The sequence below is a fragment of the Anoplopoma fimbria genome, chromosome 8, assembly GCF_027596085.1.
Source record: "Anoplopoma fimbria isolate UVic2021 breed Golden Eagle Sablefish chromosome 8, Afim_UVic_2022, whole genome shotgun sequence".
NCBI lineage: Eukaryota > Metazoa > Chordata > Actinopteri > Perciformes > Anoplopomatidae > Anoplopoma > Anoplopoma fimbria.
The window spans coordinates 24,606,925-24,633,084 of NC_072456.1; the positions used below are offsets into that span (position 1 = coordinate 24,606,925).

General features: G+C 43.1%; 2 protein-coding genes across 5 annotated transcripts in view; one reads left to right on the top strand and one right to left on the bottom strand.

Annotated features, from left to right (window-relative positions):
- Positions 1-26,160, top strand: part of ralgps2 (Ral GEF with PH domain and SH3 binding motif 2) — a 76,910-nt gene that overhangs the window by 41,293 nt on the left and 9,457 nt on the right. For all 3 annotated transcript variants that reach the window (XM_054603334.1, XM_054603336.1, XM_054603335.1), the window contains exon 9: positions 2,416-2,542. In XM_054603334.1, coding sequence (XP_054459309.1) covers positions 2,416-2,542 — 127 coding nt within the window. The remainder of the gene's footprint in view (positions 1-2,415; positions 2,543-26,160) is intronic.
- angptl1a (angiopoietin-like 1a) lies at positions 6,725-25,450 on the bottom strand. Of its 2 annotated transcripts, XM_054603338.1 has the most exons (7): positions 25,378-25,431; positions 25,131-25,299; positions 13,824-14,081; positions 13,070-13,690; positions 9,875-10,068; positions 8,568-8,838; positions 6,725-7,920 (listed from the first exon to the last, which is right to left on the bottom strand). In XM_054603338.1, exons 3-7 carry the CDS (start codon positions 14,011-14,013, stop codon positions 7,733-7,735), a joined length of 1,464 nt encoding a protein of 487 aa, XP_054459313.1. In that variant the 5' UTR covers positions 14,014-14,081; positions 25,131-25,299; positions 25,378-25,431; the 3' UTR covers positions 6,725-7,732. The 2 variants fall into 2 exon arrangements, with proteins under 2 accessions (XP_054459313.1, XP_054459312.1); XM_054603337.1 differs by having other exon boundaries at positions 25,131-25,450.

The following is a 26,160-nucleotide window of genomic DNA, read 5'->3' on the forward strand; positions in this document are numbered from 1 at the left end:
ATTTACAATACTTTGAAGGCAAAGTCGGTGTTTATTAGTAAGAGAGCTGTCAATAAACTGGGATGTCACGCAGATTTGGACCAAAGAAACACTGGACACATAAGCAAAGGCTAATAAAAACTAACACACAAGTGACAAGACACGATGAATGGCAGAGTTCAGGGATGATAAATAAATGAAGAGGACGGTTCAGAGTTTGGGTCGGGACCCACCGGTGGGTCGCAAGACAATTTAATAGGGTCTTCAAGAAGTTTGCAGAATTTCTTCAATAGTCTTTTATTTAAAGTTATTATCTGCAGTTCACATGAGTAAGTCTAAATGTTTGTATTGTTTCTTCTAATTGTAGCCTACTTGAAACATTTAATTAATATGGAAGACTAGAGTATACTGATACTGATGATACCCTGTTAACTCAGGATAAATGTATTTATTTAGTATAAATTATTGAACATAGAAATGAAAAAGACGTAGAATGGACATTATCATTAAAATCAATGTAGCAGGAAGGTCAGGGCGGCGGCCATTTTTAGGTGTACTGCTGCCCATGCTACTGTTGTAGGGGGCCAAATTTCGGATAAACTAAACAGACTTATGGCCAGTCAGGGAGGTTAAGTTTTACACAAATGACTAAAACAAGCAGTGGATTAGTGATGAGTAGTTATGAAGCGCAGAAAGCCAGAGTATTATAAAGTAAATTGTATTCTTTTTTCACCCACTCTTGCGTAGGAAAGCACATTGCTGTAGACTTATAAGTGACTAGTTTGTTTAGCTTATTCTCAGGTACCAATTTAGCATCAAAGCATCGTGAGCTAGCTAGCTAGCTAGCTACCTATCTTGCCAATTCCACCATGCTTTAATGCTTTAATGTGTGTTGTCACCCTAACAACTACCAACAATCGCCAGCTTCTTCTATACCAGTCAAAAGACCGAGGAAAACAGTTCAATGCCTGTTCTACTCCTATTCTATTTCTATAGTATTTAACATGTGTATATGTTTTCAAAAACACATGCATAAAACAGTTGTGATTTACTAAACATATTTCTCTTGTAATTGGCTGGCTTAAGTTGATGTAAAGTGATGCAGAATTGGCAGTTGAAATGGTCAGGAATGTTTTCACTGTCACTCTTCTCACAATTTTATGGATAAATTGTTCCCAATGGTCCGTCATTTTTCAGTCCTGCCAAACAGCCAAACACTGGTTTAGAACATTTAGAAAACCAGAAGTCATCCCTTTTCATTAAATAAAGGAATGGTTGAGTCCTATTCTGTCATTTCTTACTGCTGTCAGTCCGTCCTTCAGTTACTCCTTCATAACATACATAGTAGAGCAGATTTAGAACATCTTGCATACACCTTTTTTTATTTTTATGCAGGAAACTATGCGTCAGTATCCATTTTACAAAAAAAGGGTGAGGGATTACCGATCTTTTTCAGTGTCCTCATAGAAGACGTAGAGCTTACATAACGGCATGATGATGCTCTGATGTAATGGTGGAAATTTCTTCTACCCCGGTTCCACGAAAAAACCACAGGAGATACTTTTAGCCAGTCAGCAAATACTGCTGCTGCTGGCCAGGACACAAGCTCACCTGCTTCTTAGAGGCAAGACGGGCACTTACACACATACACACACACATATACACACACACACATACACACACACACACACACACACACACACATACACACACACACACACACACACACACACACACACACACACACTTGATCTCTGCAGGGATCATTAGTACTCCTTGCTGCCGTCACAGCCTATAGAGTTCCCATTGTCAGCAGATCAGATGTAGTGTGGTTTGATGATTTACCACACATACATGTGCAGTGCAGCCCTGTTGCAGGTCAATGCTTCACATCACATCTGTAGCTGGACAAACTCATAAGCACACAAGCATGCAAACAGTCTGTCTCCAACTGGGAAGCTGCTTCTGGCACTGTGGCCTGTTCATTAAAACAAGCAACCAGCGAGAGAGTAATGGTTTTAATCTGCACAACACAACTGCATTTTTATTTAAACCGTCAAACTGCATTTGAAAAGGACTGACTTCAGCAACATGCCCTTCATTTTTTTTTTTTTCTAGTTTTGTCAACGGGTGACAGACAATGTTGGATGTTGAAAAGAAACACTTTCTCACTAGAAGGTCAACTAGCCAGCTGTCAGCCCTCACAGTGAACACAGTCAAATCAAATCTTAACATTCTCTGCTTAATATCCTGTTACTGTTGTTACAATCCTCTGGTGAATATCAGATTTCACTTATGAGTAAGTGCAGCTGAATGACGGCGTCCTAAATAATGTCGTATTCTCTTAGGCTGTTTCTGTTTCTACAGCTGTTTGTTTCAGATTAATGCTTTTATTCTGACGCTCTTCTTTCTCCCTTTTCCATCTCTTCCTCACAGTTACTGAGTCGGAAGGACAAGGCGACGTTCGATCGGCTCGACTACCTGATGTCCAAAGAAGACAACTACAAGCGTCTGAGAGACTTCATAAGCAGCCAGAGCATGGTCTCCTGTATTCCATACCTAGGTAACAGACACAAACATACACCACGAGGTCTTTGAAGGCTGCAATCAGACGCCGTGCTCTCTGCTTCTTATCTTTATGGGCTGTTTTACGGGCCAAAGGCTAATCTGAGGACAAATCGTCTGGGTTTTGACTAAATGAGCTGTCTGGTTCCATTATCTCATGGATTATTCAGTGCCACAGTCATTCGTTAGTTAGTCAGTCAGTCTCAATTTATGGTCTGTTACTCTGTCCTCTCAGGACCTCTTTCAATAAGCATCTTGTTTCCACTGTAGTTTCTAAGTTTATCCTGTGTTTAGTTTTCCCAGGTTTTTATTTCGCTCTGTTTCTCGGAGTAGCGGATTGTCCAACATAAATTTGCTGCTCTGTTGTGAAACATCTCAAAGTAGCTAGAACAAACTCATGAATCAGTGAGGTCATTGCTTCCTTCAAGAGATAGTTCTGATGTTTTGAAGTGGGGTTACATGCAGTATTTAGTCAGTGTATTACCTACAGTAGATGACTTCTACATACCCCCAGTTTGGAGAGACGGACAGGAGCACCAGCCTGGAGGTAAAGCAATGTACTGCTGTGGACAAGGAGGTCAGCAAAACAGTCCATGTTTCTGACTGGGAACAGAAGCCTTAATCTATGCTCTCTTCAAAGCCACAAGACTCCATTGGGGGAAAAAAAAAACTGCAATTTGACCTCGCAGTGGGTAGTTTCTTTGTGTTATTGTGTAACTTTTGTGTAACATTTTGAATTCACCAAAGTCACACAGTACCACAAACAAACTAGTCAATAGAGGCAGCGTTAGGCTGTGTTCTGTGAGGTAAAATTACTGGTTTTTCCCCCAATGGAGTCTGGTGGCTTTGAAGAGAGCAGAGATGGATACAACAGCTGAATATCCCCGTTGGAAACGTCTGTCTCACAGCAAAGTAAAGCTGTGAAGATATTCGAAATATAGTGTACACTTAAACTGATATTGGGTATTTTTAGGCACCTAAGATACATTTGTCTGCTGTCCACGCCCACAGTAGTACTTTGCTTTTCTCCCGTACTGGTACTACTGTTTCTCCAAACTTGGGGTACTGACCGTCATCTGCTGTACGTAATACACTGACTATGGAAAAGTACCTACAACCCAGCTTCAAAAGATACAAACTATACCACATCTACACATGACATCACACTGGAATCCCTGATGATTTTTGCAAGGAGAACAAACACTGATACCAAACTGGGTACACATGTGTGTGTGGGTGCGTGTCTGTGGTTTTATTGCTGTACTGTTTGTTCTTGTTTGGACACAATGATGCATTTGCTCTGCTGTTCCTCTTACCATCAGGCTCGTATCATAGCTGCTGCTGTGTGACTCAAACTTCGCCACTCAAGTATGTGCAAACAAACAGGCACCCCAAGCACAAACGGCGAGCTCATGAGTCCGTCTGTCGTCATAGGAACTTTTAACCGTTCATTTTCCCCGTCGCGCTCAGTCTAGAGAGTCTGGCAGCAATGAGAGGCCGGGAAACAAATCCAAAGGACACACACACATTTGCTAGATTAACTGTTTAACGTCGTCATTGTGTGTGTGTGTGTGTGTGTGTGTGTGGGTGAAAAGGGAAGATTTTCCGTTCGGTAAGCGTTACAGTGATGTATGACCAGTTGGTGGTTGTTAGAGTGGAGTCTCCTTTGTGTGAGTCGGACGGTGTTTCCTCACAGTCGGAGTCCGTCAGTGATGCGTGTGGCCGTGTGATGCGTCACCAGCTGGCTGCCCGCGGGGATGGACCGAGCCAAGTTGGCACACGGGAGCGAAATCGCCAGCCTCTCGCTCTGCGGCGTTCTCCTCCATCATAAATCGACTATTCCCCTTGAGGGGGTGGAACGTGGGGAATCGATGAGCGAGAGACTGAAAACCGCAGAGCCTGTTCCAGAGAATCCCTCCCATCATAAGTGCTGGGTGTGTAATGGTTAAACTCGGGTCGGGGGTTTATTGATGTGTCGGTCACTGTACAAAGTCCCTTTTTGAAGCTCAAATTAGAGTTCCGGCCCACCGCTGAGGGATTAAATTACCACTCTACAAAGTGTGTTTGTGTATTTGAGTCACTTTTGTGACTTCCTATCACGTTTCTGTCTTTGCTCCATTTGCATCTTTGCAGGTGTGATGCTTATCTCTGGTGATAAAGAGCGAACTGTGCGTGCTCTGTAGTCTCCGAGCTTTGGTTTTCCCACAGTGCATACATTTGTGCTTAACTGTTCGTGTGTGTGTGTGTGTGACTGTATGACCTCTGACCCTGCTATTAGGCTTGGCAGACACTGGCCCCTCCTGTCTGCGCTCCAACCACAGGGCCGGCCTGTTAAATGCTCAGATGAGCTTGTTCCTGTTCTCCGGCCAATCACGCAAGGACAAAGAGCCCACAGAGATGTATGGCTCCACTGTGACAAAACGCACACGCTTTGAAAATGTTTCCCCCCCCCAGAACCCCCCTTGTGCTTTCACCTTCACGCTTAAACCGGCTGCCACGTTAACGAAAGACGCAAAACCGCAGGAGTGCACGCTGGATTTGTTCAGCTACGTACAGTACTGCTGTGTTTTGACATTACATGATCATGTAGTTTCATTTGTAAGAGGAAAAAACATTGATTTAAAGAAATACTTGGCCTGAAAAAAATGACCATTTGGATGTCAATTACTCACCCAGTGTAACCTTGAATTCTTGGAAGAAAACATCATTTTCCTTCCAACTCTCGACAGTGAACAAAGAATCAAAAACACTGAGAAAATTATGAGGAATTTAAGTAAATGAGAGCCACATTTAGCAACGGAAAAACACGAGTTTACAAACTCTCACACACCTTATGAAATACAATCCAAGTCTAATCTTTTCCAGTCATATGCTCACCACTTCACAAAAACATGCAACTTTGCTAAAAAAAAAGTAGTGCTTCTACTCAAGCACGAGGCTGTTAATGCGTTTGGAGTGTTTTGAATCGTAACAAGACGGATGTGTTTGGGAAGTAGTGAGCATACAACCAAATTAATGAGACTTGTATTATACTGAACGAGTTTTGTGACAGTTCGCAGACGGATGTTATTAAAAGGTTTTGCAGTTGTAAAACACGGCCCTCATTTACTTCAATTCATCAAGACTTTTTTTCCGATTCTCCATTCACCATGGAGGCATGCATGGAAACAAAGTTGTCTTGAAAAGCTCTGGGTAACACCGGGTGAGTAATTGATATAACTTTTTAATTTATAATGCTGATTATAATTGCACTTCTGTAAAGCAAGGACTCATGATCATGGTACCAGGGTTGTTTTTCTATACTTTGTCCTGGGAACCTGTAGCAGACTTTTGTTACTTGGTCTCCTTCAATGGAGAAAGACTCAGGGGGCCAGAAAGCAGCCCGGGGGCCCCGTGACTCCCTTCTGCTCCACCATGCTGTTGCTGTGATCGTTGGTGTAGCAACGTTGTGTGGAACAATCAGTGTAGTGGAAAGCACCAGGGCTAAGGTGTTGGAGCAGAGAATCCAGCCAACTGAGGGGTTCTTTTCCCTGCCGGTCCCTATTACGTGCAGTCAGTAAGGTAGTACAGCCAGGCAGGTCCTGGTCTGGCCTGGACTCTTGGACCACATCCGTATACAGTATTTTAGATGGCTGACAGTAAAGCCTACCTGCCAGTTTTTGTCTTGCTCAGTGATTGTGTGTGTGATCGTTTGAGCTTAAAATGTGTCCATGAGATGCTCCTTCATGCCGTGCTTTGCTTCAGACGGCTCCTATCTGTCCTGACTTATGGGTCCTCGGAGGGGAAGGGGTCCACAGGGGAGCCACAACTTCAAGATGTATGTTTTTATTTCAGGGAAAGAGAAGCTCAGCTGGTTTAATGTGGAAGGAATGTTCCCCTCCTTCTCTTCCCCTCCTGCTTCTCTCTGCCTTTTATCAATCTTACTGTCTCTCCTCTTTTTTCATTTTAATATACATTTTTTTATAGCAGCATTTATAAAATCCCCCATGTTATCTACTTCTGTCCTCACCTTGATGCTTCTTTTTTCCTTTACATATTTCTTTCCAGCCTTTCCTTTCCTTTAACCCTCTTCATTTCCTTTTTTAGCTCCATTTTTACACACTGCAAGTTCTACATTCACACTGGAAACAACTTTCAATCTTGCATTTTGAGCTGAGTGAAGATAAAAAAGACCATTCAATGTTTACAAAAGAATTTAATTCGATGAAAACGGGCAGTGCATGTCTTATATTCTCAACATCCAGTCTGGATGTGTGTGTGTGTGTTTGTATGTGTCTCTGTTCAAGTGTCATTACTGTATCTCTACATGTGGGGGGAATAAAAACATATAACGAATTGTTTTGTTACAGGGCTAGATATAAAATGGCCATGACTATATTTACTATAAATACACTGATAAATAACAAAGAATGGCAGGGTGACAACATTGTGTACATTTGGCCTGAGTAGAATCACACCTCTTAAATTACCTTTTACAAACGAAGCCAAAGATATTTACACACCAAAGCCAGCTCAGCCATTTGCACATCGGACAAGCACGTTGTTGCAGAAGTTCGTTTTCTGCTGGGGGTTCGGAGGAATCGCCCCAAAGTCCTGACAAAACCCAGAAACGAGTCGACAGTAGATTTGGCAAGTCCTGTCCTGGGACTTCAAACCGGCAACACAACTTGACCTTTTTTTAATGCTATGGTTAAACATCCCAGTGACATCCATCAAATACCCTTTGGTTACGGGCGACACTACTTTCAAAAAGTCAACATTAGCTGCTCTGAAGATATCGCATGTCTTTAGTAAATGACCATTTCCCTTTTTTAATTACATACAAGAGTGAGTAGAATAGGACACATGGGAGTAATACTTGATGGTCCCAGGGAGCTCGTTGGACCGTTACTTTCCAGACGGACAGGTAGAGGAGAGCTCTTACTGACGGAGGTCAATGGCATCTGTGTTCATCTCAAAGTCAACTTGGGGGTTAGTCACTGTGAAGACTGCTGGAGTCGTTATTGTCCGGCCTTTATCACCTGCCACCGTCTCTTCCTCCTTTTGTTATTTTTTACAAGGCACTGTTGTACGATGAGGGGGGGGGGGGGGGTTCCTGGTTCTGCCTTTTACAGTCTTTGGTTTTATGGGTAGATAAAGATAAGGAGGGAAACCGAGGTGCATTTGACGGGAGTCACGGTCCGACATTTCAGTCGATCGGTCGGATCATGAGGCGGGCCGACTTGAGGGAGTAGAAACCTCCTCCGTACTCCGCCCAGAAGATGCCATCTTGGAATTTGCTGCGGTAAACTCCTCCGCTGTACCACACGCCGTTCAGGTTGGTCTGGCCGCACGCGTTGTACCACCAGCCGCCCTTATGGAAGTGGGCGCAGTTACCTAGTAAAGAGGGGCCAAGACAACATCGTAAGTGTGATGGACGGACAAAAAAAAGGAGCTCAGTCATTATACTACTAGAACTTTCACAATAACTCATTTTGTTGGATTATATATCGTCTCAGAATTGTGATAAACGATTTTAAGACTCTTTTAATGTCAAGAACATAATGATGATATAATGACACTCTTTCAAAAAGCAAAGCACTTTTACTTCTTAAGAATACTCAGACATTGGAATTGGAAAGTAACAGAAATGTTAATATCCTAAATAAATACAAATAAATTAAAATCACACAACCAAAACAATTAATGAAAATGAAATTACGCGGAAAATGTGCAATCCAAGTCCCATAATGGATAAAAAAGGATTAATCCTTTCCAATAAATTGATAATTTGAGAATATTTGGTCATGCCCATAAAGGTTGTTAACTTAAATATATCAAGGTCATTCCCATATAACGTACGATAAGTCGATAAAGTAGAAATGATTGAGGTCGAGTCTAAAAATGATCTGTCAAACTTCGTTCCACAGCAACCACCAAGAGAATGCTGCGTGCAGATTTGCCTGCAGACTTCTAGATTGGCCAATGCTGATTATATTATATAAGAAATATAAATGTATTTGGAACTCGTCCCCCCCCCTCACCAGAAAATGTGTCCTTGTCCCGGTCCAGCGTGGTGAACTGTTTGCCGTTGTGGCTGCTGAAGGAGTCCCCGGCGTTTCCCTGGTAGGTGCCGAGCCTCAGCCGGTAGCCCTCGCTCTCCGACTCCAGGCGGAAGCTGCTGTACTCGGCGTACACCTTCTTCCCCGTCCAGTCCTCCAGCTCTATCATCAGCTTATAGTCGCCCTGTTTGCCCAGGTTGTGAATGTTGTCCAGCCCGAGCCAGTGTTCCCCGTCTATGTTCCCAAAGCCTCTCTGTAGGGGGGAGGGAGGGGGACAAGAACGAAAGCAATGTTGGAGGTTGTGGTTCATGTGAAAATTGACATTTTAACAGACCAACAAAGTTCAGTATTAATTTTGAGGTAGCCGACACTGTGCATGAGCCAACTGGTGAAAGAACAGATCTCTTTTTAGTCTGCGGTCACTGAACGCAAATCTGTGTCCAAAAAACACAAACAGTAAAGCGGAGCGAGGTTAACACCACTTCCTATCAATCAGAGTGTTGACTTTAAGGAGTCTGGTGCCGGCAAACAAGTAAAAATCAAATCAAATCTGCTTCCCACTGAGATGGTAATGTGTTAAGGTTGTGAACTGTGGTTTCTCACTAGAGGTGAATTAGTTGGAACGTCGGGGTCAACGGTGACTTGGCTGCAGTTTGATGGATAGTTCAATAGTTCAAATGGAGAGCTGCAGAGACACATGCGTGTTCCTCATCCAAACAGCATGCAAGTATTGATTTCTAAATATCATTTTACGACCGAGAGGAAAACTCTTCCCCATGCCATATTTTTTTTATTTTGTTGCAGAGAAAAACTGGTCGACCAGACATTTTTATTAGGCTGTGTATCAGTGTAATTGTTTTTTGTTCCTGGATCCCATCTCAATCACAAAGGCTGAAGCATGAGAATAAAAAAAAAAAAGGGATGAAGGGATCTTTTCCAGTTGGGTTGAGCTGTATTCTCCCTCTCAGCTTGCCGTGACTCTGTGATTACATAGATTTGTATGTAGGTTCCCTGGCTCCAGCTCTTGGCTGTGATTTGGGTGTGAGGAAATCCAGCGCTAAGCTGTTTACATTGATGGAGCAAGTGCTTGCTTAGCGGCCCCGAAATGAACCGCTGAGACTGGGTCATTTAGGAAATAGGAAAAGGGAAAAGCTGTGAACACAGTTCTGTCATGCTTGGAGATATTTTTAGTTTTTCCGCGAAAGAATCTGATGAAAATTTTGGTTGGGTTTAACTCCCATTAAAACCTGCTTTTAACCTATCAAACCCTAATTCTCCACTCAGCCTACCTTGTAGTTCTCCCAGTTCCTAAAGAAGTTAACCGAGCCGTCCCTCCTCCTTTGCAACACGGTCCATCCTCCATTGTCGAGGCCGTGTTCACACCAGGCTTGGATCAACCGATCGCTGCCCTCGGTCTGAAGCAGGTACATCCCGCTGGTGGTGTGGCCGGCCTGTCGCACCTGGTAACAGTCTTTGAAGGGACCTGTGGCCGGAAAAGATCATCGTAGAAAAAAAAAACATGTTTGAACAGAGATTGTGCTCGCCATATTACCGTTTTCCACAATCCGTATGACGAGAATAGACAAAAGTATTTTTTGATATTGCTCAGCCCTTGAGGAAACAATATGTTGAAATGATTCATACTGGACAGTAAAAAACTACAAATTACCATATAACTTAATGGCCTTATCAATGCCATATCTATATATTTTGTTACAGCTTCTTGATTCGTACTAAAACCATCCATTTCCTAAATTATAGGCAGTTTTATCCCCCTGAACAAATATACCATGCTGCGCCTCCAATTGACCAAGATGTCTTCTTTTTTTTTTTTATGGCATATGCAAAAGTCATCATCATCAATCCAGGCGCTGTAGACAGCAGGCGAAGAGAAAAAGGGAGTGAAAGTTGGGTCTGAGTGGATGCACCAATGTGGCCACATTCTTTGGAAAATTTCTCCTTTTGCTCGTCCCATCCAAACGTTACAAAGTTACACAAACGTACATGTGCACACTTAAAATTATTAAATGAATATTCACCTAGATGTAGCCTTCAAATAAAGCCGTGTGGCAGCACTGCGCTCAAAGCTGATGCAGCTGAACCTAAACCCGGCCATATTTCCTCTGTTTTCCCCTGTGTGAATATGTATTAAAGCAGCATGAACACCGGCATTGTACGGGGGCCTCCGGGGCCTAAAGGCCCATGGAAGATGGTTTTCTCAGCTGAGTGTAGGAGCACATAGGGACCCAGTGTTTTGCCCCAGCACAGATACCTAAAACTCCCCAGCACAGGCTTGTATTTTTCTAGTAATGATACGTCTTCCTCAGACCTGTCAGTGAGGGGGTTCTCTGACATTTTTTCTCCTTCTCTGTCACTTTGTTAGTTTCTTTAAACAGAACTTTTAAGGGCTCGAGTTTAAAAATAATGTCAGTCAACAAATCATAGTTTATAATAGGGCACGACTAGACCAAACTGTGGTCAGGGCTATGTGTATTTACAGTAGTAGTGAACCTACATGGAAGAAAACCTATTAGTGGTGTTTGGTGGCTTGTATTTTAGTTGACCTTTTACCTACTTTTCTCTGCGCACATTCATCCATCTATACTAAATCACATCACAAAGGAGAAGTACCCATCTTTATCACTAGGAATTTGGTAATATGTTTTCTGGAGACAAGAGGTAGAAATATTTCAGGGGGATTTGTTTGTCTTTTCCTTAAATTAAAACTTTGAGTGATGATCTGTCGGACATCAAAGCAAATACGATCCATCCCTGGCTTTCCGTTGTTCCCTTGGTTGTAGGTAAATCACGGATGTCCAGATTAAGAGCTTTGTTTCAGCCTTACAAGAAAACATTTTTTTGGAAACCAGCAGCTTGATGCTTCCCATTTCATCCATGATGTAGCTGAGGCCTGTGGAGCTGCAGGATTATAACAAAGGAGCTCTCAGTTCTGATGAGCTATACTTGACTATTACGTTTGCTAAAATTACAGTTCAATGGGGGCATTGCTGGAAATAACCATGAGAACACTCTGTCCTTTTTTTTCATCTACAAGTGGAGACCCTGCCATTTTACCCCCATTACCTAATTAACATTGAAAGGCCAATCACTATTAGTTCTTGAAGTGGGTCGAAAAGGCCTGCAAGCTCGTCAGCCATCAGAAACCTGGGAATGAATGTACACTTTGACAAATGTCAAGTATTGCGATAAAATGTTTTGTGATATTGCAGCAATTCTGAAAAACACTATCGATTTATGATAAATAATTAACATACAAAGATAATTTCAGGCCAATACTTGCTATGCGTTTGATGTTACAGGGAAAAGTAAGCATTTTACTCAGATTTTCTACATATGGTGGTGCGTTCTTTATACTTTAACAGTTTTCCTAAATATAGATTTGAAAAATCGCAATATGTTGAATCGTAACCCCTGTATCATGATATGTATAGTTTTGCCAGATTCTTGCCAATACACAGCCCAATACTAGTAACACTATTGTTAAAACAGTATAACAAATATAACCTGTTTAATTTTTTGGTTTTGTAATGGCATGGCAGGGACAGAAAGCTGGTGTTTAACATCATTTGTGTAGCATATTGATTTGCAAAATGGTACCAGCCTTTTTCTCTAATGCCAAGTAGAAGAGAGAAATGAAAGCTTTATTTGGAGTCTTTAAAGTGTCGGATTTATCCAGCGCTTTAAATATCTGACTTAATCAAATATGGGAGAACATTCCTCTGTGAATCTTATTATGTCACCAAACTAAGGAACTCCCCCTGTCGGTATTCAAACATTCAATTCCCCTCTTTGTCTGAGGGATGTGATGAATGATTTCATCCATTTCCCCATCTGGTTGTATAACCTCTGTCAACATTCCCCACCACAGTCTATTCGCCAGTCATAATACGAGAGAGTTGATTCCAAGTAGCGTTCAAATCTTGCAAATTGGTTTCTCATTAGAGAGGATCCTGCTCAGGTTTCAGAATCAGTCAATGTCCGTAACAAAAGTACATAGTAGCCTCACTTACTTGGTTTGATAGCTTAGTCTAGGGGTCTTAGACTTAATGGACTAATCCATCAAATGTGTGCTCTGTTTGTATTTACCTTTATGTCTTAATGTAAATCTGACTAAAGCTTGCAGTAGATATATATTCCTGTTCTCTAAAGTCTTTTTTTGATGCGGTTCAAAGAGGCGTAATCCACCTCCTACTAATTTGCTACATATGCTCAGCGCCGCGCTGCCAATACAGTCGGCCAAGTGGGAATTATAGGAATGTATGATTTCACCGCCTCGTTATTATGCCAAGGATGAACCCACTGCGCCTCAGCAATACCCACTGTTGCGAGAAATTAGGTTCTTAATTGCCGTCCGTAGCAAATGTTCCCAATTATTTGCACCCACAAGCCCTAAAGTACAATTGCCTAAGTGTTCGGTCGCTTATTTCTTCATCATTCTCTGCCACTTTAAAATTGGTACATACCATCGGAGGTAAGTGTTCCCTGTGGTGGTGGAGGGTTGATCCCAAATGGGCTTGCAGTGGCGGTATCCATGCGTGATCCTCTGGCAAAGGCCCGGTTGTTATTGTCCCTCTGTATCTCATTGGTGAAACGATTGTTAACGGGTAGATTCTGCGGTACCACCTGTACCAGCGGGGGAACTACGGGCAGCTCGCCGCGTCCCAGTGTCCTCAGACACTGCTCCTCCAGTGCAGAGATGAGAATGGACTGGTTGTTGACCACGCCGGCCATTAAGGCAAACCTGGACTCCAGCTCCTTGTACCTTGAAGCCAGTCGCATCATCTCGGAGGTCACGTTGAGGACGCGGTTCTCCAGCTGGGCCAGCTCCAGAGAGTTGTCTCTTTTCCTGATGATCTCATGCAGCAGCTGCATGTAGAGTTGGGTCACCCTGGAGTTCATGTTCCTGCTCTCTTTCCGCAGCAGCTTCATCTCATTCACCAAGTTACCATCCACGTCCACCACCAGATGCAGCGTCTCAATCTCACGCCGCTGTTTGTTGAGCACCTCCCGCACATCTGCGATGTCTATACGGGTCACTCTGTCCTTGTCTGGCTCCGGGCCTGTGGTGCTGGCACAGATTGGACCTGATGACAGATATGGATTACTTAGGAGGTTACCAAGAGGCTATTTAGATTTTTAGAAAAGCAAAGGAAACGTAAATGAAGCCATATGATGAATAGCTGAAATTGTATTACAGAAATAAGTTATCCTTCAAACCTGTGATTCTCTGCTCGGGTACGAGGAAGGTGTAGGAACACTTTTTGGCATCGGGGTCGATGGGGGCTCTTTTACTCCTGATGAGAGACGGCTCTCTGGTCCTCCGGGCTTCCCTGGAGCTCCTGCAGTAACTTTCCTCCCAGAGGGAGAGGCACAGCAGGGCACACAGGCTCCACATCAGCCCCGGCATCGCTGCTGGCTGGTTGGATGGATAGATGGACAGCTGCTGGTGCTCCCGCCAAGTCCCCCCAGGCCTCCCTGCAAGAATACAATATCTTAAGAGTTGGGACACTGAAGGAATGTTACCCACACAGGGTTTTGATTGTATGCTGCTCCACAGCAGAGGGACTTTCTGCCGCGTGTGACACTTTTTTAAATACTCACAGACAATGAGTAATTGTTTAGGAAAGTGTTCGCTCAGAGTTGTTTGTTTGGAAAGATTGAAAGAGAGAACACATTTGCTGTTCAGGTCTGCTCTCTGTCTCTGTTAGTTCCCCCCGCTGACAAACAGCCCATTTTTCTGAGGTCCCGTTGATTTCCCTCCTCTTAAAGAGGTCTGCCATGTGGCTGCTGGCTGTGCTTTATCTTTGGTACCTTCTCCTAGTCCTTCTTCATCTTCTTTACTTTGGGGATGAGTTATTCTAGCCAAATTTCACCCTCTTGCCTTGCATAGTGTGTACCTGAATCAGCTTTTATTGCCTGCAGGCACTTTTCCAGGAACCTGGTTCCAGTTTTTGTGTCTGGGACGTACCGTAGTTCCTGCTCCCCAATAAACAGTCACTGCACCTGAGTTAGTACAGTCTGATGGCTCAGTAACTCAGTTCTGCAGCACTAAATGGATCATTTTGTCAAACACAATCTAATGTAGAGCATTAAAACTAGGGGTTGTCACTAGTATCAATCTTGGGTAAGGGTTAGGAATAGTCTTTTTATGTTTGATATCATTTGCTTATTGTTTCACTTAACTGCTTTTATTATGGGCGTTTCGCTCCATTGTTATTTTTATTCCTCTTTTTCTACCCTGGATCTTCTTCAAGCATCATTGTCCACATGCATAATTGTCTCCACACTTGGGTGGATTCAACGGATATGCAAGTCAAAACACTTGGGGAACTCTAAGCACCTGATTTATGTTCTTAGCATTTGGTTAAAAGGCCTCTAAGAGGGTTCAAGACCTCCCTTCCTGCTCAGCGATCTGACCTGCCGGTCCCGTACACCCATGATGTGTAGGAGCACTCCCCTCCCATTAAAAGACATTGACCCTTGACTCCGACGCAGCTTCCTGTGAGACCGGTTCAATATGCTCACCGCTGAGCGCCCGCTGCTCCTCGTGGCTCCATACGTTCAACAAGAATGTTCAGTAGGAGGTAGTGTTGGTGTTTCACTTGAAAGATTTCACAAACAGGCAGTGACTACAGGGGTCTGAGATGAAAGTGAGGAAAACAGCCTGTGCTGAGTCGTCTCCTGCCCTTTCTAATCCGAGGGGCTGACGGATGGCACTCCCTTTGCCTCCTTCTTATCCCTGCTGATTCCAGTTCTGTTTCTCATCAAAGCACAAAAACACTTAGAGACGCACACACTGCTCCATTTAACACCCTGGTCCGCTCCATTGCAAGGCCAAGACGGTCTAGCCCCCTAATCCACTCCCTCCCTCACTATTGAGCCACTCTTTGCTCAGTGCCACATCGTTAAGTCCTACCTCCACCCTGAAACTCGGGGCCCCGTGTGTCTCCCATATGACGACATTGCGGTTCTTCAGGAATTCTGGAAATTCTGTCACTTGGAACAAACTCTAAAGGGGACAGGATTACAGTTAGTCCTGCAGATCTGCAGATCTCCCTGGTATGCGTACTCTCCTGTGTCCATCTGTGTGATTGCATACTGTGTGTGCTATTCAGAGACGCCGTGCATTTTCATGGTCGTGTGTGTTTTTCCAGCAGAAGAATGTGTCTGACAGCGTACCCAGGTACTGTATCCTTTCTGACCTCAGTGAGAGCCACTAATGACTTTAACAGCAGTGTCCGTTCTATTCCCGACTATGATTGACTTTCTACTGTTACTGGGAGCTCCATAAAGTGTCCATATTTGGCGTCATCCACATGCCGCCTAAGCATGAACAGCTCACACAACGTTACAGCTCATCCATCAGCCGTCACCTTCTTCACGTCCCATCTCTTTTCTTGTTTCTTTTCCATTCTCCTTCCCCTTTCTTTCCTGTCTGATTTTTCTCTTGGGTGGTGGTTCTGGGTACGAGGGGCCTAGTCTCTTTCATGGAACCACCACATATCAAAGACATTCCTCTGAACGTGGAGAGGTCACCAGTGTGTTTTTTTAAGGTACAAGTTTTACGGCGTGTCCTCAGAACATGCAGAGCGGCTTCCGTTTTTTTTTTTCTACCCCAACATACTGAAACTAAACACTGCTGAAGTGCTTGGGGACCCAGGAAGGCCACTGAGCGGAAAACACGAAGTGCTCACCTGTGGGAATAGAACTTCATGCATGTCAATGTGCCTTCAAATACTATGGTTGCAGTCAGTACACTGATATATTGTTTTTGTTTTGTAGATTTGACATTTAGATTTCTCTTTGCATACTGAGAGTTATATTTATAACCTCTATGTTGTGATTGTAGCGATATGTGCAGCTGCACTACTCGACTAACTGCATTATGTCGGCAGAGCTGGAAGGGGCCTTTATGCCACATCTGCCACTTTTCAGATTCAACAACAAAGGAAGCATCAAATTAAAGTCCATGCTTGGCTGTCAACACCACTGCTTGTATGTTTCTCAAAAGGCTGCACTTAAATCTGACAGACCATCTCGTTTACTAGGGGCGGGAAAAAACTGATTGTGATTTTTTTTTTTTTTTAATTTTTTAAAGATTTTTGTTACGCTTGAATCGTTTGCAGTTGCTTCATTTCAGTCTGTGCTAAAGTAGAAGCAAGTGAGCACTTTTATTATTATGGATAGTCTGTGTTGCATGCCTTCATATCCGTTTCATAAACACAAAGCGAAAGCAGGAAATGGCGGATGGTACAACCTGCACGCTCACATTTAAAATCCAAAGTATGATAAACACTACACAAAGAGTAAAGTATGGAAGACTTTGGGTTTTATACATTGCCAGAAAAAGCAGAGCCAAACATCGCCACGGCTAAATGCAAACTCTGTCACGGACAAGTTTCATTGATAAGACCAACATGAGTGCCTGCATCTCGCTAGTCTTCGGTCAAGGCAGCCGTCACTCGCATCTTTGTGGTCAAATTAACCGTTTATACCCATATACTGACATTTATGTTGAATGCATTCAAACGGCCCACATCGAGCTGACCGTGGATGTATAAAGAGAGCGGAGCTGACTGGGAGAGCTAGTGTTGGACTTGACAAAGTTTGCGGAAGAAGGAAGCACTTGGTACTACGTCCGTTCTTCAAAATTACGTTTTTAACAAATGATATAAATCCTGTGTGGATATTAGATTATTGATATATTAAACAAAATCAAACTTCTACTTTCTACTTTTTCCCATGTTGTGGTGTTAAAAAAGAGTGGGGAAGAAAACATAATATAGAATCTCAATACTTCAAAAGAAAATTCCAATACTTGAAAGACTCTTAATACATATTGAATTGGCACCCAAGTATCGTGATAGTATCAAATCAGGAGGTCCTAGCAGTTCTGTTTATGCACTATTGTATTTCCATTTGCCAACCACACTAAAGGTGACTTTTCGCTCACATGTTCTAGTACTGCATGTCTGGGGTAGTGTGCCTTGGCATGAATGAGCAGTATTTGAAATGGAAATGAAATGTGATGTGTTTCAGAGAAATGTTCCTTTATAATCAGAACCTGGAGGAGCACCGAGCTCTCTGTACAGACACTACAGAGACAGAACTAGGAAGTGAGACGAGGAGGACAGTCTGTAAAGCACAAAGATTTAAAAGGAAAGCACAGACAGCTGCGGATTAAAGAAAGATTAGACTAATAATGATAGAGAGTGGGGTTATGGTCCTTTTTTCCTTTTCTTGGCCGGGTATCACGAACATAACTTGAACATAACTCTCTTAAATGAAATACTCTCAATCCTTTCTGTAGCCTTGACAAATCTGCTCTCTTCTCTCTGCCTCTTTCTTTCCATTTAATTACTTTCCTCTCTGTTTGAACCCCTCCTCCTCCTCCTCCTCCTCCTTACTTTCCCTTCCTTCCAGTTTTTTGAATACTTTCCTTTCTCTTCGCTTCCTCTCTTTTTGGTTCCTTCTCCTCTTTCCTCTCCAGGTCCTTCGGTTACAGCCAAATCACTTAAGCAACAGATTGCAGATACATATGAAAGCCATAGGCCGTACGCAGCACAGCAAAGAAGAGAAATTGAAAAGCTATTTTCTCCCTAATATGAGTAGGATTTATTAAATGTCTCGTTGGCTCGGCCAGCTCTCGTATTCCATTACATCCATGTGAAACCAGTTTGCTGACTAATGGATGGATTGCAGCGCGCCCTTTAACTCAGTCTGTCTTTTATTTTGGCAACAGAATTAGCATCATAAGTCTTCCAAAGAGCCCTGCTGGGTCTTCACCCTGCTAATAGTTATTAATAGTCAGGAGACATATGACAGTGATTTTCTAATTGTCCTCCCTCCCCACTGTCCGTCTCTTTCAGAGCTGTGGTTTAAGTTATTTTCATGGCTGTTATTGGAACAGTCCTAGGAGAAGCAGTGTTTATCTGTAGCGCACTGCTTCCTTTGCTCTTTTTACACCTCGATAAAGCCCACAACTATTTCAGATTTGGTTTATTTATCTTTAATTATATCCACCCAGCACTCAGCCGAGGACGCTTCCTTTCGTCTCCATTGGTTTTCTGTTTAGACGTTGAACATTAATAGTGATCAGAGTAGGAGAAATTCTTCTTTTCTGCATGTCGTCAGGGAGGAAATTACCAGAGAACTCATTAAGCTAGACGGCTGCTTACATTACTGCTAGACAGGAAACATCAGTTTTGTTTTTTTCTCTTCGGTTAAACGGCATAAGGATGCTGGTTGTTGGCCCAGAAGGACGGCCACATGTCTCACACGTGTCCTCAGGTTACTCTGTATGTAAAAAGCATGCATCATTTTGTCATCAGAGCCAGAGCAAACCGCTTAATAAAGTGACTGATAAACAGTTAGTATAAACTGCTTCCATGGAAAACTGGCTCAGAGCAGGTTTAGTCTGTATGTCATTATCGTGCAGTATTTATTATACTTACAAAATACTTTCAGTTGGCAGTTTATCTAAAAGTTTAAACAAGAACTGATCATTATAACCTTTCATGGAAGAAGGATTTGTTGCAGAACTTGTATTGGACTGAATTATTTTTAGCTAGGTGTACCTAATAAACGGGCACTGTTTCTATATACATGTACTTCATATCTAGTAGAGTTGTTGGAACACCAAAACCTGTATCATACATGCCTCCAATACCGCCTTAAAAGCTGGGTTGGCTTTCGGTGAGTATGCTAGGCCATGCCCAAGTCCGATATCTCGCATCCATATCATTTATCAGCTCATTTATGCTAAAAAACGATCGCTCCATCCGTTAGTGATGATGGAAGACGCTAACGAGTGAGCCATCTAGCTTCTTACTCATCGCATTGATCAGGCAAGTGCTAGCGGAGAATGTAACGCTAGCCAGAGCTAGCAAAATGTCAGAAGTTTGGCAATATTTTATACAGGAATATCCTTCAAACTATATATTAAGATAAAGCTGTTTGGCTTTCATTCACTGTGTGTAATGCTCATGTGTTGTACAAGGTTAAACCTGAGACAGGCCATACAACAATGAAAGCAATCATATCACATCCATTCAGAATTAGTTGTATACAGCTGTTTAAAAAGAATAATAATATATAGATATATTGTATTTAGTGCACTGGTGTTACATCGCTACTCGGTATCAACCGAAGCGCAAATCCCGGTATCCGAATTAGTATCCCTCAGGAAAAATGTCATCAGGACATCTCTAATATATAACGTCTTAGACGAAGGAAGTCAGTTAATCGTAGTTAATCTTGAACAGAAGGGTGGATAATCTATTGTAATGATGTGCTAGTACGTTTTCCTAGACTTCACTGGACTTTCCATGCAAATACCAGATGAGGAGCACAAACTAGAGCCCAGGAGTGTGTAAAATTTATATACATGCAGTCATCCTGCCAGAAGCTTCTTTTGATAGTTTTGGACACTGTTGGTTTCAGAGCTGCTGGTCTCCTGTGGTGATTCACCAGTTCTGATGTGTCAGTCTGCAGTCTGATGGATCGCAGTTCAAAAAAGCAGGGAGAGAAATTGATTTATATATTCATAGCCGATGTCTTTCCCAGCCTCAAAAAAATCCCCCCTCACTCCCTCATCTGGTCCTCAGACTTTCCCCACAACAAGTCCAACATGCCCTTAAACACACCACACATCATCACTGGTCAGCGGAAAGAAGGGGGGGGGGAGCGCTGCGTTACATGACAACATGGAGCTCAGCCAACTCCGAGCATTTCATCCGCACGTGATGTCACCAAGCCACCGTTTTACGAGTCACACAACCACTGCGGTCGCTCGGTCCCTCAGAGACACAAGAGAACTTATTCTTCTGTGTTTGAAGAAACAATTAGTTTACACAGCCAAGAGTGGGAGGATGAAGAAGAACTGACAGATGGAATAAAGGAAGGAATTAAAATCGGAGCAAAAGAAAAACGGCTATGTTACCAAGGATGTGGGCTGAGGAGGTGAACACAGCATGAGTGGAGACGAGGCAGTGAAAGAACTGACATTATGAATCGATTAATGAAAACAACATTACTGTAAAAACAACGCTAACAACAAGGGAAAAACTCGTAAAAACCTCGTCAACGCAATTGTAGAAACCAGACGGAGATCAAAGACTGAAACCACGGTGGAACAGTAAATGCATCGTGGTACGTACTGATGGAGTTGTTTCATTTCTCCTCATTAAATGGTGCATGTTGGAAATATTAAAAGGGAAATCAAGGCGGATACAAAGAGCCAGCATAGGATTTTCTTTGCATTTATAACTTGAGTTACTAATTGAGACGGCGGCCAACTGCTAGAATAAAAAAAGAAATGAAGGATGAGGTGGAAAAACGAAGAACTTAGTTTGAGTGGTTCTAATTAGAAAGACGTTAGTTTGCGGTTAGAACTAAACCAACCCTGACTCCTGCTTTCTACAGACATTTTCTCTAAGACATAAGGGTTCCAACGGGGTTTTTCCTGAAGGGTTTGGATCCCACCCAGAACAATGCTTGTGAAGACCCCTTTAAAAAAAAAAAAAAAAAAAAAAAAAAAAAAAAAAAAAAAAAGGTTCCTTTATAAGATTAAGGGTTCCATTAACAGCCCTTTTCATCCAAAGAACCCTTTTGGAACCAAAAGTTTTCAAGGATTATTCAAGCATCGGTGTGTATATAAAAGGGTTCTTTGTAGAACGCTCTGGCTGGGTTTTAGATGAAACACTTGAATTATAATAGGTTCTCGGGAGAACCCTCTGGCTTAGTTCTAAATGAAACCCATGGAATATAAAGGTCTTCTCTGTAGAATCCCCTCCCTGGGTTCTCGATAGAACTATTGGAGTATAACGGGGTTAATGGAAGAACCACTCTGGGTACGTTCTTGTTAGCTCCCTTCACCATCCAGAGAGTGTTCTTGGTGATGTCATTGCACCATAGAACGGGTTCTAGAAGAACCTCTCATGGGGTGTAGAACCCTCTGACTGGGTTCTAGATGAAACCATTGGAATATAAGAGGGTTCTTTGGATAACTCCTTGGTGACTTTCCTGTTGGCGCCCTTCAACATCCAGAGAGGGTTCTAGGTGAGATCCTTCCACCATAAAAAAAGGTCCTCCGAAGAACTTCTCAAAGGGGTTCTGGGTGGAACCTTTCACAGATGGTTCTTTGCATAACTTTTTATGTTGGATTCTAAGTAGAATTTTCTGAAATTGTTCCAGATGGAAACTTTATAAAAGGGTCTACCAGGAAGCAAAAAAGGGTTCTCCTATGAGGACAAGCTGCAGAACCCTATATGGCGCTAGTTAGTACCTTTTATTTATAAAGAGCTTTTCATCTTCATGATGCTGTATTTCTAAAGGAGGGAGCCCCGAGGCGCCCCATCTGTTTTCCTTCTTCTGTAGTGAAACTCTAAACATGTGGGCTGATGTTTGGGGGGGTCAGAGGTCGATATGTGGGATTAGGGTGCCGCCCCACCCTTCCTCTACCTCACACACAACCGCTCCACAACCCCTGCAATCAATCGGCCTTTGTGGAAAAACGGGTTCCCCTTCTTCCTCTTTTTTATTTTTTGCACAGCACATAAATGCACAGACACGTCGTTCTCGTGTCCGAGGTTTCCAGAGTTCAGATCGGGCCGTCACACTTTGTCAAGATAAGGGCTCTCAACTCTCCGACACCTTCCTCCATCACTCCTCTAACTTCCCCCCTCAACGGCAACACAAACACAGAACCTGCCCTTCAACACAAACACAGCTCTCCTTGTACGCACAGCCTCCCAGAATCCACCCTCAGTGATTCATCACCGAGGCTGACAGATATGACCTTACCCGTTCAGAAGACTTTTTTTCCTCCCAGATTAAATTAAACAACAGACGCATGCTGTCTCCGCTAAAAGAAAAATGCTGGAGGAGGGTCGGGGGAGAGAGGAGAGCCGGGAGGAGGGAGTTATTAAAGAAGCAAAACGGCATCTATACAAATGTTTGTTTCTGTAAATGTTCAGATTCAGGAGATCACTCCTAACCGCTCTCAACTCTTTTCTCTGCTCACCTTAAGCTCGTACCTCCGACCGCACATGCTTGCTTTCTATTAGTTGAATCAGCAAGGAAGAGCACATTCACACACACACTATAACACACTCATTGCCCATGGCCCTACTTAGTTACATACCTCCACCTCTCCTCCTGTTTGTCTCCTGACCTCCAGGCTGACCTCTTCCTCCCTTACGGTGACCTCTCCGTTCAACTGTGTCCAAGCTCTCATTAAGGGGGGATTCAGAGCGAGCTTCACCGCCGAGCTGGAGACGTAATTGTGCTCCGGCCTCAGCTCTCTTTTTCACTCACAATTTTATTTTTTGGGGATTCTTCACTAAATCCAGTAGAGCTCCATGCCGCCCTGTAGCTCATATTATGGTCTGGTTTGTTGTGCTGTGGTTGGATTTAACCGCATGTGGTCTGCAGGGATTTGTGTTTTTTCTTCTGGATCTGGTTTGTGTGTGTGTGTCTGCCTCTATGTGTCCTACTGATAAGATCAGCTGAGCAGTGTTTGTGAAGGGTCCACACACACACACACACACACACACACACACACACACACACACACACACACACACACACACACACACACACACACACACACACACAGCCTCGGGTCACATAGTGAGACACGATTGGCCGCATGCCCACCGACCCTTAAAAGAAACCAAACACAAGTGTGCCGGTGCTGGCTGAGTGAGCTATCCGTCTCCCGCTGTGTTACAACATAGTCTGTGAAAGGACCGCTGTGGGGGGGCGTGCATGTTAACCATACATGCACAACCTGACTGCGGTTTATTGGGACGGACTCCTTTTTTTTGATGTCTTTCCTCCTCTGTGATTTATACTCCTTGTTGCTGGTTAAGGGAATGGTTAGCTCATGTGTGGTTTGGTTGTAATGACCCATTTTAAGTTTTCTCCCAGACCCCGTCCCCACGTGCAGGTGAACCCGAGCGCCAAGCGCTGCCGGCACACAATGTGCTGGGTGTTTTCTCACGCACGTTCTCCCTCCTTCTCTTCATCTTTTTTTTTTTTTTTTTTACTTTTCCTAGCTGAGTTATTGGAGGTATTGATCTCGTGATTTATTGCTCTACTCATGAGATGTTTTCTTAGCCTTTTTGCCATTTTAGCCTTTTTTTTTTTTTTTTTTTCCCCCTCAAGGTTTTTGAAGCTCAAAGAGAAGTGCATGTTCTCATACGTGTGTCCTCTCTCTCTCTCTCTCCCTGGTCGTTTACAGCATTCACAGATGTGGTTTTTGAAGCGAACAGAGTATTTTCCACGGATCCCACCAACAGGCCCCGGATTCGTAGCTGAAGACATTTGAAGATAATTGCCTGTCTGTGATATGGAAGTGCACCAGATTGATGCTGTTAGTGTTCAAAGCTTCTTCTTTTGTTTTTCCACTATCAGGGCAAGGTCGAGACTGTCCTTGGGGTTTATTTGAAGGAGGATGTGGTTTTGGTTGGATTATATTGTGTCATCCTTTTTTTTTTTTTTTTTTTTTTTTTTTTTCACTCACGAACACGACTCTGTTAAAGGGGAAGTTAACTTTATAAGGATTCCACAAACTTCTAAACTCACAAACCCCCGTCGATGACGTAAAGAAGCATGCACCCAGTGACACCTCATTATGTGTGATATTATTGATCTAACCCTCCAGGTTGAACTCTCCTCCATCCCTGCCCCCCCTCCCCCCCTCTCTCCTGTAAGCAGTCAGAATCAGATGGTGCTGTATTAGGAAACCGAAAGCCTAGAAAAAATAAACAAGCCTGCCTCCAAAAAGCTCAAATCTCCCTATCTGATCAGATCAGCCTCCCTCAAGTGATTTTTCTGGAATGCCCTACTTTTCTTTCTCTTTGTATTTTTTACCCCCCCTCTTTTCCCGTCGGGCTAGCTAAATTTAAATAATTTAGGTGTTTACAAATTACATTACATTAGCTAAATTTGAATAATTTAGGTGTTTCTCCTTGTTACATCTTAAAGAAAAGGCACCAACGACAACTTTTCATTATATGAAGTGTAACTTTTTAATTCTTATATTAAGATTTAACCTCTACACAATGAACACCAAAATCACCAAGCACAGTAATGAATTCCTGTATTTTGCCCACACAAATGTCATCCTACACCCCCGTTAACATACCTGATTCGGTCTTATGTACATGTGTTTTATGCACACACACACACACACACACACACACACACACACACACACACACACACACACACACACACACACACACACACACGATGCAGTCCTTCACTAGTGTATCTGAGGCCTCAGACTCCAGAGGAAAGCCAAAGAAGCGTTGCTAAATGTTTCTGTCTGCAGCCGGAGCCTCCAGTCACGAAACGTCCTAACCCCTCCAACCTCTCAGCCAGAGCGCTCGCAGCTGCCCAGACGCAAACACACACTCTTCCACACACACTCATACATACCTACACACATGCTGTCATGCTGACACGTTACACTCCAAAAACAAACTTGGAAACAGAACGAACTCGGGCAACATTTACCTTTTTTGTCTTTCACGTGTGTTACCAGTAGTGGGGGTGTGTTTCCTTCAGTTATAGTTTCACGTGTGTGTTGTGTCGTGTCTTCATCGAGCTGCAGTGTTTAGGACTCATCTCTCTGTCTCTTCGTCCCGGTCGTCAGAGCTGCTCCTCCTCCACTTCACTTGTCCTGCTGTTGAAAAAATCGCAGGATGTAAAGGATGTTTTTTTGGGGTTTTTTTTTTTGTTTTTTTTCAAACGAGGCCCCTACTTCCCAAAACGACGGTCTCCTCTCAGTGGACTCAGCTGTCCTGGGGCCCGGGCTGGGGCATGGTTCAATAGCCGGCCACTTCACCAGACTGAGCTCTGAAGACTGATGCCTTGAGTTTTTCACAAAGGATGGGGGGGACTGGAAGAGGGAGGGGGAAGAGAGAGGGGAGGAGAAGGGGATGAGGGTGTGGGAGTTTGAGATTGCCTTTTTTTTTTCTTTCTTCCTCTCTGTGTTTTTTTTGGCGTGGCCCGGCCTCCCTCTGATGTCACTCTGATGTGAAAAAAAGAAAAGACAGGAAAAGAGAATAACAGAGCGGCCTCATTAAGCTCCTCACCCTCAACAATGAGCGTCTGAGCTTTAATACGGAAGTCGAAGTGAGTTCAGAGAAAGGAAACGGAACCTGCTTGAAGTCTGGGGCACAGGAACACACTACTCTGACCCCTTTTTCTTTATTAACAACCCAAAATCCCCCTCTTTCTCTCCCTTTTTTATTTGCCTTCTCGTTGTTTTTAATACATATTTAATTTAACCTTAATTTAACCAGATAAATTCCATTGAGAAAATAGCAATCTGGCCAAGAATGCAGTTAAATGTCAAATGTCAAATGCACGCTGATTTCATTCATACAAATAGAACAAAAACAAAACATTACATTAAGGAGAGTAAAAACTTAATTCCATGCATCAACAGATGTAGTTAAATAGTATGATACATATAGAAAAAAAGTGCAACAAGACATGACACATTTGTGATTAAAACCTTTGCTAACTTTTGTTTAAATGA